The sequence below is a fragment of the Protopterus annectens genome, chromosome 1.part0 (genome assembly GCF_019279795.1).
Source record: "Protopterus annectens isolate FY-2018-M chromosome 1.part0, PAN1.0, whole genome shotgun sequence".
Classification (NCBI taxonomy): domain Eukaryota; kingdom Metazoa; phylum Chordata; order Ceratodontiformes; family Protopteridae; genus Protopterus; species Protopterus annectens.
In genome coordinates this window covers 1,737,022,173-1,737,041,765 of record NC_056725.1, presented here as the reverse complement: position 1 = coordinate 1,737,041,765, position 19,593 = coordinate 1,737,022,173, and the positions used below count along the sequence as shown (strand labels likewise).

Here is a 19,593-nt window from a genome sequence, read left to right as displayed (position 1 = left end):
AAACATCTATTACTTGAACAGACAACACAGCTGAAATAAGACCTGGAGTAGTAGCAGGCCTTAGAACTTCTCTGGGAGGTCTGGTACTGGTGAATACTACCCCATTATGCCTGAAATTAAAACAGGGCTCGGGTTTGTAAGCTAAATTATGTCAAATGCACTTTCTTTTTCTATTACTTTCACAGCGGCCTCAATTTAAAGTAAACATTCAAAATCCTGTAAATCCAGTATAATACAACCTGACAAAACAGAAATTGGTATGTTTGACCTGTTACCCCAAGAAATAGTAAATGAAGCAAGCAAAGCAGCAGGGAAGACAAGGCAGGAACTTGGGCTGGGTCACATGACAAAGAATCCTGCAACTGTTACAATCTCCATGTCAACCTCTAAACAAAAGTTTTAAGTATTAGCTTTAATAAAAACAAGGTTCCTGCCACCCCAATGTACTCAAAATCGACATTTGGTTAACATTGTTATCGTCACTTCAAATGAGGGGGAAAAAAGCACCAAATGAAACTGAGCTCTACATATCGTACTGCTTTTTCATCTAATGAATTCAGTTTTACTACACATTCCAAAGCAGAAGTTTAGGGTTCCAATTCTTCTAGAGATGTTCATATATTAAACATTTTGTTTTAGGTTACTAAGTACAGAACTGGAGGCTGTGGGAATGAAAACAGCACTTACTGCCGACACTGTACTTAATCATGGCTTGAAAGTATAACCAGTGGCTTCTTAGTACAAACACTGATGCATACGTTGGCATCCATGGAAGTCATAAATTCAAGAAAATATACACTGGGTTATAACTTCTACTTAAAACACTGGGTGTGGGGATGCTAAATGACCCAACTTGACCACAAGTACTTATTAGTTTTGTTTTCCCACTTAAAATGGTTTGTTTTGCTCTTTAAATTGCTGCAGACCTTGCACAAATAACCACAAGCTGGCAAGAAAAACAACAAATTTAAAGCTATTCTTATTAAAAACAGTTTCTCATTGCAGATACTTGTGGAAAACCTTTTTGTTGTACAGAAATCCTACAATGGCAAAAAAGTGGGTCAAACTTCACCCATACACTGAATCTTACAGGCTCGTCCCCTGTAGCAGCCTAAAAGCAAGCAGCCTTTGTGCTTATTTCAGGGATCATACATGAAACTGAACCATCCAAAACGTACGGGTAAAATTTAATCAGCACAAAAATATCAAAATATTTTCCCCAACAAGTTAACAACCAGTCATTAGTACTGTCCAAAAATAACTGGAACAACCATATAAAAACATGTAAATATATATTTCATATTTATACAATGTCTAGCTTTATATACATGTTTTCAGCACTGATAAAATCTGTCTGCTTTATCTATTCCGTGCTTAAAATAAATCTTTTAACATAGTAAAACATCACGTTTCAGGCCATTTAAGGGCATGTTGCAACTGGTCAGTGAAACAGCTGGCTTTCAACAAATCTGAACACATCTGACAAATATACTTAACCTCAACAGTTTATAGAAAAAGCTAACAATTCCAGCAGGACTTTTTTTCTGGTCCCAAAGTTTACTCTTCTGAGTACACTGAATCAGAGGCCTTCATTTTAAAGTTTTAGTGGGCAGAGTTCAGCCATTTTTCTGGTCCCAGTGTTTTTCCTTTTTTCAAAGATACCATTCATTCGGCATCATTCCTGAAGCAGTCGCATTGTACTCATCTTTTTCCTCTTGTGCTGCTCTGGTCACAAGACTGGTTGGCGATTCATCTCAAAGCAACATTTAAAAATTAATGCCTGGAGTGCTGGCATGCTGTGTAGTTGATTCTGGATGACACAAGACAGGCAGTAGTACTGTCCCAATGCTTTGTGGTAGGACTAAACTGTTTCTGATCTCCATCAGGACAGGACTGTTCTTCCCCATTCACTCGTACAAGCCCTAGGATATCAACAGATGGTCACAAACAGAAAAGTGGTAGAAGGTAAAGACTATGTCAGCGTTTCTTAAAACCTCCAATGGCATGATGTGGTGGGTACTTGGGAAGACAAGGTTCATCTGGAAGAGGCTCATGGGAGAAAACAGAGTCCTCACCCGAAGAGCATGTGGAACTGCGAGTATCTGGTAAACTGGATGAGTACTGATCAAGCTGCACAGACAAATCCAAATATTCCTGCAACAGAAAACAAGCGTTAAAGAAAAAAATGCAATATTGTTCCTTTTAAACAGCAAAGACAGATGTGGCATAAGCATTTATAAAAGAGGGAAAAATGGTTATGTAACACGACACGTGGGTCTTACAGTATACAGTTTTACAAATGAAAATGTCTTGACCCAAGGATGGCAATTTGTTCTCTTATGATATGGCAAATGCTGGTCTTGTCTACCCCCTGCAGCAATACTCTGTCTGCCAAGAGCCCCTGTAATTTAATCCATGGTAACTACATGATCAGTCACAGCTCAATGGTTACAGCAACAAAAAAGAAAACTGTTCAGGCACAAGCAGGGCTCGAGTATAACTGAAATACAGACAAATGCATGTGCACACACCAACCTAACAACCTGCGCCTGCTAAAGTGACAATGCCACGATAAATGACTAACAATGTGACACTAGCAATAGATCTATAAACATATTATAAGGAGATCTATCCATATAATGAAAGGCTATTCAACATGAGTTAAGTAACAGTACATATTCAGCACATCTCCTCCAATACATTGCCCCTTAAGCTTGATTTTCAGGCATCTGCACCACATAAAAACATTTTTACTAGTGGTGCAACTGTGATCACTTACGGTAACCTTTTATCACACCAGAGGATTCCGGTAAACCACTGGTGGCCACACATCCCTGTCACAGTTCTCTATCAAACAGTTTTCATCAAGAATGCAACCATCATTTAAGAACAGTAGTATTAAAAGATTTACCATTAAAGATGTGCAGAAGAAATGCTGCACCATCCTGGAAAGAAAAGGACGACACATACAAAACCAAGTAAGGTGGGAAAAGGCATTACCTTTGCATAAAGGCTAAGAAGTGGTACCAGCAACTTTAAGATGCAGTGGCAGAGAGGTCTCGGTACCTCCAGATATAGATGCCTGAAACTGTTACACTGTTAATAGATCCAGAGATGAGAAAGACCTGCATAATGCCCAGTAACCCTGAATGTTCTGTGGTTAATGAAATCTGACAGCATCAGGGAATGGGTCCAATTTGTCAAAAACTAAAAATAGAAAAAAAAAATCCTCCAAAACTAAACAAAATATTTGACATTACTTCTGATTAATACACAAAACTGCTACTTTTTGTGTAAAGCAGGTCCCCCACCACCAAAGACAGAGACTATGGCTCACTTTACTTAGAAGTCAATTATGAGATTACTGTACCTCAGGGGAAGAATAAAACAAAGGACTTTTGCCAAATTCAGGACCTGGTTAACTGTGCATTATAGCACAACTGGCCACCAATTAACTGTCTAGCTAACTCTACGGTGGTGGAGTACTATGGCCACATTTGTGCACCTCACAAATGAAGCAACAATGGGATAAAACGCATGCAATTGGTCAGGTTTACACTCTGTTGTTGTGGTGTCAGGACAATGGGATTTTATTGTTAAATGCTCAATTTCTCTGTCTTTCTTCTCCCTATTTACTGTCCCTGTTATGAACAATACAGAATTTAAAATATTTTAAGTTGACTTTTTCTGCACTAGAACAGTACCTTACTGTACTGCGGTGGTTTCACTTTCAAAAAACTTGTGTGTCATCCTTGCTGCAGTCTCCAATTCACTGATGTCAAGGCCACTGAATACAGGTAGTTTTCTGGCAATTTCCCTTCTCAAACTGACATCACCACTACCATCCTAAAAACCCACCCATGCTGTGATGTCACAGCTTCTCGGTCCTTCCCCAACCCATACAGAAAGTAAAGGCTAGAACAAGGATACAGTACATGAGTCAAGTCTCCTGCTGTGAGCTCACAATTACAGCTGGTAACAGCTCAAATTACTCAACACTTTGACAGCTAGGGTGGTTAGGTGTGAAGGGGTTGGGAGATGAGTCAAAGTAGTACAATTCAGGCTTCACAAAAGACTGCAGTTTAGCCATTCTAAAAAGCAGCAGCAGTAAAAAGCACTCTGAAAGTCTGTTCTGTATCATTTGCACTGTTTGTGTTTGAAGTAGTCACTGAACGACATGAAATGTTACTTAAAACTAATGACTGAAAGACAGCAGTGTATGCCTGTAAAATTAATGCAGTGACAGGAGCTTTAGGAAGAAGCAAGCCTACGTGATGTAAATTTTTTTACAGACAAGCACTGCAATGTGGGATACCTAGAGGCAGACTAAACAATCAGAATTACTTCAAGACACCAGACCCCATGGTCAGACTCAGAAATTACTTATAAAAATATTTAAAAACCTGTAAATATTCCCAGAGTGGTGTTAAAATGTAGAAAGCACCAAATCATGATGAAATAAACATGTTTTTTGACTCTGTGGGTGCAATTCTCCTTACCATCAACACACTTATAGAATACTCAGCACGGTTAACAATCACATCAGTACTGTCCTTTGTTCTCCTGTTAAAATTCTGGAAAGTTCAGCAGTGATGCACATAGGTCAGAGACAAAGACTGCAATCTTGGTGATAAAGGGACAGTGTTAGCAGCACTTGAGAAACTCCCAAGGATAGTCCGCCCTGAACTACACATTAAAGTGTCAACGGGAACCACAAAGAACAGAAAGGTTGGGGGAGGGTAATGGCAATGTAGGCTGTGAAAATCTCTGGGATGGTTACCAAAGGTGATAAGGAAGGTGAGAAGACATGAAGTGCAACAAACTCTCTCAAAACCTGGATGATGGTCTGGAAACAGCCAGTACAGGGTCTGATAACTAAATAGGCTCAATTCAGTTGATTGTATACACTGAGAAAATGCAACACATACAGCAGTAATGTGTCCTACATTATAAGGCTTGGTTACATTAAGTTAAAAAGGTGTGTGTGCACGCGTTCAGAGGACAGAATATCCATTCCAAAACACTGACTTTTAGTGAAAGAAAACTAGTGAACTGACATTTGACGTGTGTTCTGATCAGCTGCAACAGGTCTGACCACAGAATGATTCTGAGAAACAACCGGAGTCTTCTTTCCAGTGCTAGTGCTACCCTGGTAACTTTTCATCCTTCACCCATCAAGAACTTGAGGAAAGGCATTAAGTAACCTGCTACTCCAAACTCTGGAATTATTACTTCAGGATCCTGTTCTACAGGGAAAATAATTCACCCGATTTTACCAACCATCTTAAGTCCACAGCAAATGCCACAAGCCTGAACTGCTGTCAGACAAGTAGTACAGAATGCAGGCCTCAGATTCTTTATTGCTAGTCTTCTGGATGCAGTTTCAACTGTGCAAAAGATATTTAAATCTGGATTACAAAAAAGCATAATAAATATGATATAAAGTGAAGGGAGACATAAAATGTGACAAAATTCAATGTGTGAGGAGAAAACGCAACTAGCTGATGCAATACTACTTCTCACAAACAAATGTTGAAGATCCAAGAAAAGCAACAAATACAGACCCCTCCCCCCAAGAAACACTGCTGGCAACAAGTTTCTTATGGCTCTGCTGTCTCTTGCTACATCTTGTGAAGTGCATCTTGCTGGAGAGATTGCTTGTACACATTAAATCACAAAAAATAGTTTCAGCTGTGAAATATGGTATTTTAATTTTTTTTAACTTTTCTCAAGAAATTAAAACATCGCCCATTGGTATCTTATTCTACCACTTTCTTTGACCTCTCCCTAAGACATTAGAAGAGTCACTTCAGTGGTATTTAGTTGGCCAGGACAGTTTGATTCACCAATGCACCCAAACTGATGACTGCTGGTGTGTGTGCAGTATCTTTGCTACCAACAGCTGGGAATATGCAAGTCCTCTCACTCTATGAGCATACTGTCCCTCATGAATAGGACCACTAGACAGTCACATTCCAGATCACCCCAGTCCTTACCGCAAGGAGGACAGCAATCCTTCAGACACCTGCATTTCATTTCACCCACCTCAGCACGACCACCTACCCAGACTACTAGGATCTTTCTCTGACCTAGGTCAGTAGTGCTATAAACAATTTGTGTGAACACATCTGTGGATAACAGCGTTTTAATACAGATGAAAAAGAATTCTCTGTACTGAAAAACAAAGCAGTACCACCATTCAGTCACTGTGTTTTGTGCAGAATCCTATCCTCTCCATAAGATCTAGCAATGTAAAAATCCTTCCTAAGCAAAAGTACTCCTGTTCCCAGTTTTTCTAATGAGCTTGATTTTATCATGAATGGAATGCAATTTTAATAATCATTTTAGAGGAAAACACAGCCATCAAGGGGGAAATACTGATAAGAATCATACCTGATTAGAGGTTAAGGCAAGAATTCTGTCAAGGTCTTCTACTAACTGCTTGAAGGTGGGCCTCTGGGATGGAACAGCATGCCAACAATCTCTTATCATCATATATCTAAGTATTAAAAACAATAAACAGTTTAAGTCCTGCAATCCAGAAGCAAGAATCATATACCTGAAAGCAAAGAATAAAAAAGCATGCAACTACTGCAGTTCAAATGGACTATTCCACAACCTATTCTTATGAATTTTCTGACAGCTGACTATAAAACCTGTATTCAGAGTTACACACAAAATAGTACACAGGAGTGCAAAATTCAGCTGTCCCTATCCCTCTTCAACGTGTGCAACAAAAAGCCACTCCAGGATCCAATAAGGGATCTGTATGTACACTTACAGATGATGCTTTACATCTGTGGCACTGTATGCAGATAGGGCACAGTTTGAGGTAGTTTGCATCCTGCAATCTATTCAATTATGTGCCGATAAACATGATCAAATGTGAATCTGTAATACAGTGAAATCCAAGTTTCAACGGCATATCTCTGCTTCATCCTTTATTGCAGACACCATGTCTGTTTAGTGCCAAAACAAAGCAAACAGTATTCAGAAGTGTGGGCAAGTTAATAAACACATTAATACAAATAAAGTTCAATAATCACGACACCTAGGAGGAGAACTCCATTAGCCACACGGGAAAACAAGAGGCCAGTGTCACAAAAAACTTAATACTTATAAATACTGCACCACAAAAAGGCATATGTTCTTTTGTGGGCATGAGTTCTAGGAGGGAGAAAAATAAATTATGCACATGGAGGAAAGTTGTCTCTATCACAGATGAGTACCAGAAAAATTTTAATTTATTTTACATTTGTTTACCAGGAAAGTCCAGCTGGACAGGAGTCCTTTTTCAGTGGAGGCCCGGGGAGAAAAGCTCCAGTGTAACACAGTAAAGTGTTAAAATATATAATATAGTGTCAAGGTATTAAAAAAAATGATACTAACTTGAACTTCAAAAGTACATCAAAATGTAAGACATCACTGTAGTTCATTAATATTTTGAAACAATAGGAAATTATAGAGCAGCATGTTATACATCATGTACAGTTGTAGTTATATACAGAGTGCATAATTTCAGGAGCGGCAACAATAGAAATCAAGAGTATAGGTTGATTGTGGGAGGTGTACATAGGGAGAACTTAGAGTTCAAGTTTGTAGAGGTAGGGGATGCAGGGCAGTAAGCGTTAAGAAGTGGGATTTCAGGAGCAAGGGGTAGGGGGAGGAGGCTTATCCTGGGGTGTTACAGGAGCAGAGCCAGGAGTTAGCAAGGTGGGTTTTAAGACGCTTTTTAAACTGTTTGGTTGCAGGAGTGGTCACTAGTGAATTGGGCAAGCAGTTTCATAGTTTGGAAATGTAGTTGGAGAAGACAGCTTTACCTGCTGAGTTTTTTGCTTTGGTGACTTGAAGTTTATTGCTGAATCAAAGGACTCTAGAGGCAGAGTACAGTTGAATAATATTTTTGAGGGCAGGGGTCTTTCCTGGGTGGAGAATTTTATGAGCTAATGTTAGTTGACTAAATTGAAGGAGCAGAGGGAGTTCTAACCAATCAAGTTGTCTGAGTGACGGGCAGTGATGTGATTTGTAGGAGGCATTGGTAGCAAATTTACAGATTTTATTGTAGCAGGTTTCAAGCTTGGCAAGGTCAGTTTTGCGGAGGTTTGTTAGGATTGGGGAAGCATACAGGAGTGTGGAAAGTAGGTGTGTCCTGGCGATAGTCATTTTAGTAATGTTGGTTAGAAATTGGTTATTTCTATACAGGAGGCAGAGTTTTTTGTGAACTTTGATGGTTTGGTCTATGTGGAGATCGAATTTTAGGTTATTGTCAATTGCAACCCCTAGCAGTTTGGTATGGAGGTGGGAGTGATTATGGTTTTGTTTTTGGAGAATATGTGGAAGGTTGGGGTGGAAGAGAATTCTAGTGGGGTAGATCATCACAAGTTTTGTTTAGTGGGATTTAACATAAGTTGGGAGTTGGTTAACCAATTTTCTATAGACAGGAAGGAGTCCTGGGTGATTGTTTGTAGGTCATTGAGGGAGGAGCAGAGTAGAGTTGTCGGCGTATTGAATTATACTGACATGGGGGGTGACAGAGTGAAGTTGATTGGTAAAGAGAGAGAATAGTAGGGGTGCAAGGATTGAGTCTTGTGGTATCCTTATGGAGACGGGGAGGAGGGGTGAGAGGGAATGGTGCCATCAGACAGCTTGTCAGTCTGTTAAGTAGCTTTTAAAACAGGCAATGGCAGTGTTACTAAGGTAATGGGAGGTGAGGACATTAAGTTTGGTATGGTTGACCATGTCAAAGGCCTTCGACAGGTCTAGGAAAATGGCTGATACAATTTGGGAGTTGTTTCTGAATGGATTGACACTGTTTGTGAGGGATAGGAGGGCTGTTGTGGTGCTGTGTGCAGGGCAAAAGCTATGTTGTGTGTGGGATAGGAGGTATTCTATGAGTTGGGAGTGGATTACTCTTTCCAGGATTTTGACAGGGGGGAGAGGATGGCAATGGGGTGATAGTAAGTTCACAGGAGCTACCGCCTTTGTGAAGAGGCAAAATGTGAGAGATCTTCCATATAGTGGGGACATGGGCTCCTGTTAGTGACCTGTTTATAAGAATGGTTACTGGGTAGGAGATAGCCTCTGAGGCAATTTGTAGAAAATCTACAAGGAGGTTATCAGCAGCTAAAGTGGTTGGTTTCAGTTTTTTCAGTAATATTTTGATATAGTTGGTGGGTACTAGGGTTAGCATGAAATGATTTCTGTTACTTAGTGGGGGTGAATTTTGATTTGGTTCAGAAGAGGTAGTGGTGGATGTAGTTTGGTTGTTGGCGACTGTTTGAATGGATTCTGTGAAGTAAGTGCTGAATTGGGTGGCCACATTCTCACTGTTGTTGGAGTGGGAGTTGTAGTTTTACTGGGTTGTAGTAGGTTGTTTACTGTAGCCCAGAACTTTTTGGGGTTATTTTGATGTTTAGTTTAGTTGTGGTAGTAGTTGGAGTTGTCAATTTTAATTGATTTTTTTAGCTTTGATTCCAAGTCCAAGGAACAGCTGCTTAGTAATACTGGTTTTGTTCTTATGGAGCTGGAACCAGGCTTTGTCCCTGTTTTTCAGTATGGATTTGGTCTCTTTGGTTAACCAGGGTGTGTAATTGGCTTTGATTCTAATGTTTCTAGGATGGGCATGGGTGTTAAGAATAGGGCATGGAAAAAAAGTCATGTACTTACCATGACATTAATCTGTTTAGTCCATTTTCATTCTTCAATTAATGGGATCTGATCCGATCAGACTCGGCCATTACAGTAAAAACCACAAAATTAACCCACACTGATTGTGGTTAAAGCAACACCAGAAGAATAAAATACCACTGAAAACTACTGTGGAGACACCAATGAAATACATACTCACCTATTAAAACTTGTTTCAAAGATTTATATTAAAACTTATTTAAATAGTAAATACATAAATATGTATGTAACCAGTTGTCTTTCGGCTTTTCCCACTTAGGGGTCGCCACAGCGGAACTCCGGTCCGCTAATGATTGGCAGTAGATTTTGACAAACGCAGAGGTGCCAGCTCGACGTTCAACCTTCAACGAAGGCACGTCCATTTACGCATGTCTTTCGAACGCCCCACCCAACCACGGGGAGGACATGTAGATTCCACACAGAAGGCACTCCCCGCACTCCAGCCGAGAATCGAACGGTTGATAAATTCACTTAAAACATCTTTAATTTTCTATCATTCAGAAAATACTTGATATTTATTCCATTATTTAAACCAGGAAATCTGTCGGACCCTAATTTAACTTGCCACAGTTTCCCTTTTTTGCAACCTTATTTTTGAAGTTTCCACCTCTTAAGTCACTAGGGGCTTGTTCCAGTATGGAAAACGAGACTTTTTTTGTATTTCTGGCATTCTGTAGAATGCTTGAATAATGTGTTTTTCTCATCTTTAATCTTAATGGAATACATGCGCTCCTCAAGACTTTTTTTCCAAACATTTCGTGGTCATACCCACATAAAAGGCATTACAACCTGAGCACGCCTATGTATATTAACCCTTCGGACTTGCAAGAAAATCTCCCAGGAACAGTAATAGTGTATTGTACATGATTCAGTGAAATGTAAGGTCCTTCTAAAATATACATATAGAACACCCCCCCAACATTTGTACATCCCTTTATTTTTGCGAGTGTGAACTGTCAAAGGTAGTATTTTACTGCCATCATTTTGTAGCAAAAATTTCAGATTATTAGTTTTGGTATAAACAAAACACGGGAACTGCCAATACTTCGGTATAAATCAGTATTACCCTCTGAAATCTTCCATTTTCCACTGACAACAGCTTGAATGGCATGGTAATCAATGAACATAGTTAACGACTATGCCATGTCCTTGTCTACACACAAGTTCTCACTGGACTCAATGTCAATTCTATGACCTTTAAAAGGTTAACTAAGATAGGCTGAAGCAAGGTTTTCCTTTTAGATTTAATCTTCTTCACTGTTTGTACAAAAAAATCCTTACTGCAATCTACAAAGTTATAAACACAACTTCTTCATTAAACTTATTTCCAGCAGATGTCATCCTAGAGTCCAAGGTATGCCCCCTCGGAATATTCTTTTTAATGAATGATGGAAGATTGCTTGTACAATGTAAGTAGCTGTTGGAAAATGTATTTTTCCTATAAATACAGCTATCAAACCTTTTTGTCTCATTGTTCCAACTTACAGTAACATCCAAGAAGTTGACTACAGGTCCCATACCTCCTATACTAAACTTCAAAAACTCAGAATGCTCATTCAAATGATCTACAAATAATGAACATTCGTTTTTGTACCCTCTGCTACAAAAAAAAAAAAAATCACAAATCTGTTGTAATAAATTACTTTGCTTTTTTTTCCATTATGGGAGCTAAGAAATGGGATTCCCACCATCCTAAAACTATACTGGCGAAAGCAGAGGCCACTGCTGACCCAACTACCACCTCCCTTAACTTGTCTGTAATATTTATCATTGAAAATAAAATAATTTCATTATTTTTAGATGCAGTTGATCCCGATAGTGCAAAAGTTGCCACCTTACATTACAGACTCCTGGGACTTTTTAGATAAACTCTGGGTTTTTACTGATATTTATATATTCAACAGTGAAAAGAATTGCATGGTTACAGTTGACATTAGGTCTCTTCACCAGTATTCCCCAAGATACTGGGATTGAATACTTAAAATTATTTCTGACCAAATTTACAGATTTCTAATGACAATATTAATTTTTATTGCATGTTATTAGAAATCTTGTTAGAAAATCTTGTTTCAATCTTAGTTAAATCTTTTAAAAGTGTCAAAATCAATATTAAGTCCAAAAGGAACTTGTGTATAGACAAGACCATGGCATATTCTTTAGATATGTCTACAGATAGCTATGCCAATTTGAGCTGTTAATGTGGGAATTCAGATTTTAGAGGGTAACTTTTAGTTATGTACTCACCATAACTTCAGATGTTTGGGATCCATCTCGCCTACATTCTGACTGATGGGTTCGGAGCCGATCCCTCGGCTCCGACTCGGCACGCTTATGCCAAACAGCGAAGTCTCTTATTGGCTGAGCTTACTATATCCCAGGATGCACCACTACCAGTCCCCCAGATCTAGTTTGTCCGCATACATGCACACATGCACGCTCTGATTATATAACATCGTCAGATGAACAAGATAAAAACAGTAGAACTCAAACCGTTCAATCTCTTCTGATCTCCAAGGCAGGGGGAAGGAGGGTGGGTATTAGGAATGTAGGCGAGATGGATCCCAAACATCTGAAGTTATGGTGAGTACATAACTAAAAGATGTTATGTGATCTATCTCGCCTACATTCTGACTGATGGGACAGCGTCCCTAGCACCTGAATCCTGGGTGGCTCACTGGAAAACACTCCTGAGTACCGTGGAACCAAACGATGCTCGTCCTTTAGATGCCACATCCAATTTATAGTGGGAAATGAAAGTGTGCGGATTGGACCAAGTAGCCGCAGCACAAATCTCCGATATAGCGAGCTTGGAATGAAAAGCTACAGAAGTAGCCATAGCTCTGGTAGAGTGAGCTTTGATAGATGTTGTAAGTTGCTTATTCGAAGAAGAATAAGCCTGAGTTATGCAATCTCTAATCCATTTGGAGATAGTAGGTTTTGTGATGGTTTTACCCAATTTATTGTCTGAGGAGGACACAAACAACTGGTCTGACTTACGAAGTTGCTGAGTCCTGTCTAAATAGAAGCGCAATTGCCTGTGAACATCCAATTTATGGAGAGTGTATTCTGCCTGATTGGAGAATTTTGGGAAGAAAACTGGTAGCTCTAGAGACTGTTGGAGACAGAGATTAGAACAGACCTTAGGGACAAAGGATGGATTAGGCCTAAGTGATACTCTATCCTTGTGGAAAATCAAGTACGGTGGTTTAATAGACAGGGCTTGGAGCTCTGAAACTCTTCTTGCAGAAGTAATTGCAACTAAGAAGGCAGTTTTCCAAGACAGATATTTTAACTCACATGTAGCAGCCGGTTCGAAGGGGAAGATGTCAATGCACGAAGTACTAAATCTAGATCCCACGGAGGGCAGGATGAAAAACTGGGGTCTTAACAGACCCGCACCTTTAATGAAAGTTTTGCATAGTCTGCTGCTCATCAATGGAGGATCCATGGACTCGTGAAATTTAGAGATAGCCGCTAGTTGGACTTTAATAGTAGAGACAGAAGATCCTTGATTAAACAGGGATGTTAAGAATTTCAAAACCTCTGGGATAGGAGCAGTGATAGGGTCTAAGCCCTGAGTTGAGCCCAGATAGCAAACCTCTTCCACTTACTGAGGTACAATTTCTTAGTGGTGGGTTTGTGGGCCGAAGATAAAATGTGAATAACTTCAGGGTCTAATGTGTGACTTCTGACTAAAGTCGGAAGTGGAGGAACCAAGCTGTCAACTTCAAGGAGTGAAGGGACTGGTGCTGTTGTCCCGACTGATGAATTAACAGGTCCGGAATTAGGTCTAAAGTCCACGGATCGTCCACCGCATATTTCTTCAGGTAAGGAAACCATACCTGACGAGGCCAGTATGGGGCAATCAGTATCATTGCGGACCCCAATTGAGAAGCTTTTTGAATGACTTTGGAGAGAAGTGGAATTGGAGGAAAGGCATAAAGTAGCCCTGTTGGCCAAGGTTGTGCTAGAGCATCCATAGCTGGTACTCCCTGATGTGGAGTCAAGGAGAAGAACCTTTTGCCCTTGGTGTTTAGTGGAGTTGCAAATAGGTCGCAGCACGGCGTCCCCATCTCCGAAAACCTGATCTGCTACTGTTTTGTTCAAGGACCACTCGTGAGGAGAGAATTGTCCTGCTTAATCTGTCTGCCAGTATATTCGATTTCCCGGAATGTGGGTCGCTACCAAGAAGCGGCTGGTAGCTACCGCCCATTCCCACACCCTCATGGCCTCTCTGCAAAGGGGTAAGATCTGGTCCCTCCTTGCTTGTTTAGGTACCAGACCACCGACATGTTGTCTGTGTGGATGGCGATTATGCCCTGAGGGAGAAACCTGTGTAAGGCCTGTAGGGATAGAAGTACCGCCCTCATCTCCAATACATTGATATGGAGAAGAGTTTCGTCTGGAAGCCAGGATCCCTGAACTAACCTGCCCAGACAATGCCCCCCCCACCCTGTCTGGGAGGCATCTGTCGTCAGGGTGACCACTGGAGAGGGAATAACAAAAGGACTTCCTAGATTTAGATTGGATGTCTGAAGCCACCAGCGCAGGTCCCGTTTGCATGTTTCTGTAATCATGATGGGATGATTGAGGGGAAGGTCCTGAAAGGACCATTGAGTTGACAATAGCCACTGAAGAATCCTCATGTGCAATCTTGCCAGAGGAACTAAAAGAACCGTGGCAGACATTGAACCTAAAACTTGTAGAACCATCCTGGCTGGGGCTTTGGATCTTGAAATCAGAGCTTGAACTTGGCCCTGTAAAGTTTGGATCCTTTCGGCAGGAAGAAAAGCAGCATCAATTTTGAGTCTATCTCTGCTCCTATGAACCTTATGCGCTGAGAGGGCAGCAAGACAGACTTTGACCAATTGAATGTAATCCCCAGGGTAGCACCTAGGGAGATGGTGGCTTTGAGGTTGTCCATTAGTAGATGCCTGGTGGTGGCAGTCAGGAGCCAGTCGTCCAGATAGGGAAACACTTGGAATCCAAGACTTCTCAGGTGAGCCGTCACTACTGCCAAACACTTGGTGAACACCCTGGGGCTGTGGTGAGACCAAAGGGCAGTGCACAAAATTGGTAATGACTGACTCCCAGGCTGAAGCGCAGATACCTCCTGGACGCCTGATGTATCGGTATGTGATAATAGGCGTCCTTGAGGTCTATGGAGCACATCCAAACATCCTTCTCCAACAATGGGAGAATGGATTGTAACGTGACCATTCGAATTTGGATTTGTGACGGATTGGTTCAGTCTGCTGAGATCCAATATTGGTCTCAGGTCCCCTGTCTTTTGGCACTAAAAGAACCTGGAGTAATTTCCGGATCCGATCTGGTCTGTGGGGACGGTTGGATGACTCCTTTTCTAGCAGCTTTAAAGCTTCTGCAGCTGCAATTTCCCTTTGACTGGGTGGTGGGTCCGGGATTTTTGGACGGTGGGGTGAGTATATGAGCGGAATGGTGTAACCTCCGGCAATGATCCGAAGCACCCATCTGTCCTGAGTGATTGACTCCCAGGCTTTTAGGTGCTTGGCAAAGCGACACCCGACTGGCTCGAGCAGCACAGCCGGGCAATCCCTCATGATGTGTGGGAGGCTGAAGAGCCACGAAAGGACTCGCGGTCTCCAGAATTGCGGGGCCCTCTGCCACCTCTGGGACGGCGTCTCCCAGGAAAATTTCCCGTCCTCTGCCTCTGGAAGGGAATCTTCCTGCTGTTGGGGAAAAACTTACGTGATTTACGGAACCACATCTTCCCTCCTTTAGCCTTGGGATAAGGCCGAAGGGAGTGGAATAACGGGCACCTCGGCAGATAAAGTTTTTCCCTCTTGCTCACAGCGGGTAAGGGTGTCTTTAACCTTAGGTCCAAACAAAGAGGACCCATCAAAGGGAGCGTCGGCGAAGGAAGATTTGAAGGCCTCCATGAACTGACACAAGCGGAGCCAGGCTTGTCTCCGTACAGCCACGCCTGTGCCTGCCGCTCTACCCGCCCTCGGGCCGCATAGGAAATGAGCCTCATGGACGAGTTAGAAATTGGCGTAAGGATAGCCAACTGAGAGCTAACCGACTGGGCTAGCTGCTCAGGTAGGTTACCGAGAGGAATCTGACAGCTCCTTGACCAGATCCCTCTGAAGCCTGGTAAAATGTGCCAAATAATTCAGAGACCTTAAAGTAAAGGCCGCTGAAGTCAGGGTGCGCTTCCAGTACCTGTCCATGCTCCTAGACTCCTTATTAGGAGGATGGACGGACGTTGAAGCCTCTGCCACGTCCTGTTGTGTAGCAGATGCCACCACCATGGCATCTACAGCCACGCCTTTAGTGAGGAACTCCTTCTCGGGTGGGGCAGACAAAAATTTATTAGGACGAGAAGGGACTGGTTCCACGGTATCTGGATGTTCCCACGCCCTTCGACAAACTAAATCCAGAAGCTCGTCGAAGGGCGGAAACACCCAGGAGGCGGAGGGCTGAGCCCCAAAGGCCTTGAGGAGCACTGACTCATCAGCAGAGGGGGGTTTGGATATCCAGCCGCCTCGTTGTTTGAGGATCTCTAAGATGTCTGCAAATGAGACATCATCCGAGGACGACTTCGGGGACCCCTCTGCATCATCAAGATCAGTGTCTGATGTAATAGACTCGGGGGAGTCCACGTGCTTCCTCTTGCACGATCTCTTCCTTGGGGGTTCCTCCGAAGACAACTCCGAAGAACCCTCAGGAGGAGGGGAACCCCCAATGGGGCTAACCTCAGGCCCAGGGGCTCCGCTGCCTACGGACAGGGGAACTGCCAAAGACCCAGTCTCCACGCCCAGGGAAGGTGCCGGTAAAGCTGGAGAGATGGCCGAAGAAGACTTGGCCAAGGCACTCCTCATAGCTCTGAAAGCCGGACCCCCAGAATCCTGGGAGTGTCCGGTCTCGGAGCCATGATAGCCGACGGAAGTCCCGCAGCAGCACCGAGAGGGAGGCTCGGAACCAAGCATAGGTCCCAAACATCACCCCGGGTCCAGCCGAAGAAGTCCGTGTACCAAACTCGGACCCGAAGGCCGGGTTGGAGTAAGGGTGCCGACCCTAAGATCTCCACCGGCTTCAACAGCACCTGCTCCGGCCGGCCGAAGCGGTCGGAGGAGGAATAGCAATGGGATGGGCCTGGGCTATCGGCTCCGAAGCCAACTGGGTCGGAGCGAAACAAATTTTGGAAGACTGGAGACTGGAACAGTCTTTGGAGCACCCTGTCTATATCTGAATCCGACATCCTCAAGACCGAGAGGATACTGAACAGGTTCGAGATGGCCTCTCCAACGGCCCCAAAGGGCTAGGGGACCGGCTCCGAGGCGACCCGATGACTATCGGCGCCGAAGGAATACCCACACTAGATTCCATCGGTGCCGAGGTGGACTTGGCCCGAGGAGGAAGTGTCTGAGCGGGCAACCCTTGTCGGCTCCGAGACCAGTGGAGCCGACGAAGGTGACCCGCCTCTCGATGCCCCAGCCATCGGCTCCGAAACCAGAGGAGTCGAGACTGGTGGCATCGAGGCAGACCGTTCCGCCCTCGGCTCCGAAGTCCTTGGAGCCGAAGGAGAAGCCTGCCTATGTCTTTTGGCGGTCGGATCCGACGGACTGGTCGGAACCGGCTTTTCTTTTTAGTCGGAGAAGGAGAGGATGCCAAGGCTTCTTCAAAGGAAGGTTTATTAACCCTTTAAGAATCAGTTTATTTTTCCTCTCCTGGAGGACCCTTGAGGAAAAAGCGTGACACACACTGCATGACTCCTGTAAGTGTTTTGCACCCAAACAATACACACAGAGCGAGTGATCGTCTGTGATAGACATTTTGAAATTGCATTTGGTGCATTTTTTAAAGCCCGAAGGCCTAGGATTTTGAGACATTATGGCAAAACAATCAGTAACTTTGACAGAAAAAATCACTACTTATTGTTTACTGACACTACTACAGTTATCGCTTAGGTAAAGAAAGCGTCACAAAATACTAAGGGTACTTTGAAACCCTGTAAGGTTTTAGGAGGGTTGAAAGACCGGGAAGGCCCTAGATGAAGGAGACCTAACCAAACTCAACCCAATCACACAACAAAGTCTTTTGATAAACTCCAAACACACACAAAAGAGAAGAATAGCCGTGAAAACAGCTTTTTATGACAAGAACAGGAAATTCCTGACAGAAAAAAGTTAGTAAATTTACTACTTAGCTCAGCCAGCTCGAGACCACGTCTTCGCAGATTAGCGGCAAACGAGATCTGGGGGACTGGTAGTGGTGCATCCTGGGATATAGTAAGCTCAGCCAATAAGAGACTTCGCTCTTTGGCATAAGCGTGCCGAGTCGGAGCCGAGGGATCGGCTCCGAACACATCAGTCAGAATGTAGGCGAGATAGGATCACATAACATTAATGATTTATACAGAACTACTCACAGTTCCCCATCTTCTGTTTATACCAAAACTAATTTAAATTTTTTGCTACAAAATGATTGCACTAGGATACTTCCTTCAACAGTTCACACTCTAAAGGAATGTACAAATGGAGTCGTTCTGTATGTAGGTTTATTTTTGAAAGACCTTACATTTCACCGAATCATATACAATACACTACTATTCTTCCTGGGAAATTTTCTAAGTCCAAGGGTTAGTATACATAGGTGTGTGCTCAGGTGTGATGCCTTTTATGTGGTTGTCACCACAAGGTGTTTGGAAAAAAGGATTAAGGAGCACATGTATTCCATTACGATTAATGAGAGAAAAATGCATTACTCAAGCATTCCACAGGGTGCCAGAAATACAAAAAATTCTTGTTTTCCTGTATTGGAAAAAGTCCCTAGTGACTTAACAGGTGGCAACTTCAAAAATAAGGTGGAAAAAAGGGAAACTATGTGGCAAGTTAAATTAGGGGTGGCAAGTTTCCTGGTTTAAATGATTTAATAAATATCAAGTGTTTTCTGAAGGATGGAAGATTAAAAACATTCAAGTGAATGCATCATACTACTTTTTATATACATACAGTATTAATTTATGTATTCAACTATTTAAATAAGTTTTAATACACGTCTTTGAAATAAGTTTTAAGAGGTGGGTGTGTATTTCGTTGGTGTCTGTACAGTGCTTTTTAGTGATATTTTATTCTTAAGACCATTATACTAGCTCATGGCCTTCAAACTCGAGCTCCTTCCCTACCCATAATGCACCACCCCTAATCTCTCTCAGATCTCGTTTTCAGCTTGACAGGAAGACTATAATGATGTGCCATAAGTGGAGTTCAACACAAAGGGCATGACTGTCCTTGACATGTCTCATTCCTCCAAAAGTCAGACATGAAAAATGGTGGGGGATGGAAGTAGAGGAAGGCTATGTGAGACAGATGGAATGTTGTGGCAAGCACACAACATTTTTATCCGAGGTTGTCAATTTTCATTTATTCCTCAACTAATGGGACAGATTCCCCCAACTATGTAAATTCCTGGGTGGACTCTATGGAAGGATATTCTTAAGTACAGTTGAGCCAAAGGCTGCTCTTCCCCTCGAGACCAGATCTAGTTTGTAATGAGTGATAAATGTGAGGATGTGACCATGTTGCAGCTGCACATATATCGTCCACAGAAGCTCCAGACTGGAATACAGCAGAAATTGCCATTGATCTGGCTGAATGGTTTTGGTAAGGGAAGATTCAATTTGTCATATATAAATGAAATGCAATCTGTCAACCATCTAAATAGTTACCTTTTAACTGGTTCGCCAATTTATTATGTGCAAAGGAAACAAACAGCCGATCTGCCTTTCTAATCTCTTGTCCTGTGTAGGTAGAAACATGACTGTCTATGAACATCCAGTAAGTGCAACATATACTCACTTTTATTTGTAAATTTTGGAAAGAATACTGGTAAATTAATGGACTGGTTGATGTTGGATTCTGACAC

At 42.3% G+C, this 19,593-nt stretch overlaps 1 protein-coding gene across 2 annotated transcripts in view; it reads right to left on the bottom strand.

The window, feature by feature from the left end:
• Window positions 1–1,175: 1,175 nt before the first annotated feature.
• The window catches only part of LOC122799715 (fibroblast growth factor receptor 1), a 749,414-nt gene continuing 730,996 nt past the window's right edge, over window positions 1,176–19,593 (bottom strand). For both annotated transcript variants that reach the window (XM_044068959.1, XM_044068968.1), the window contains exons 13-14: window positions 6,394–6,499; window positions 1,176–2,154 (exon numbers count right to left, since the gene is read on the bottom strand). In XM_044068959.1, the coding sequence (XP_043924894.1) occupies window positions 1,978–2,154; window positions 6,394–6,499 (283 nt within the window). In that variant the 3' untranslated portion in view covers window positions 1,176–1,977. The remainder of the gene's footprint in view (window positions 2,155–6,393; window positions 6,500–19,593) is intronic.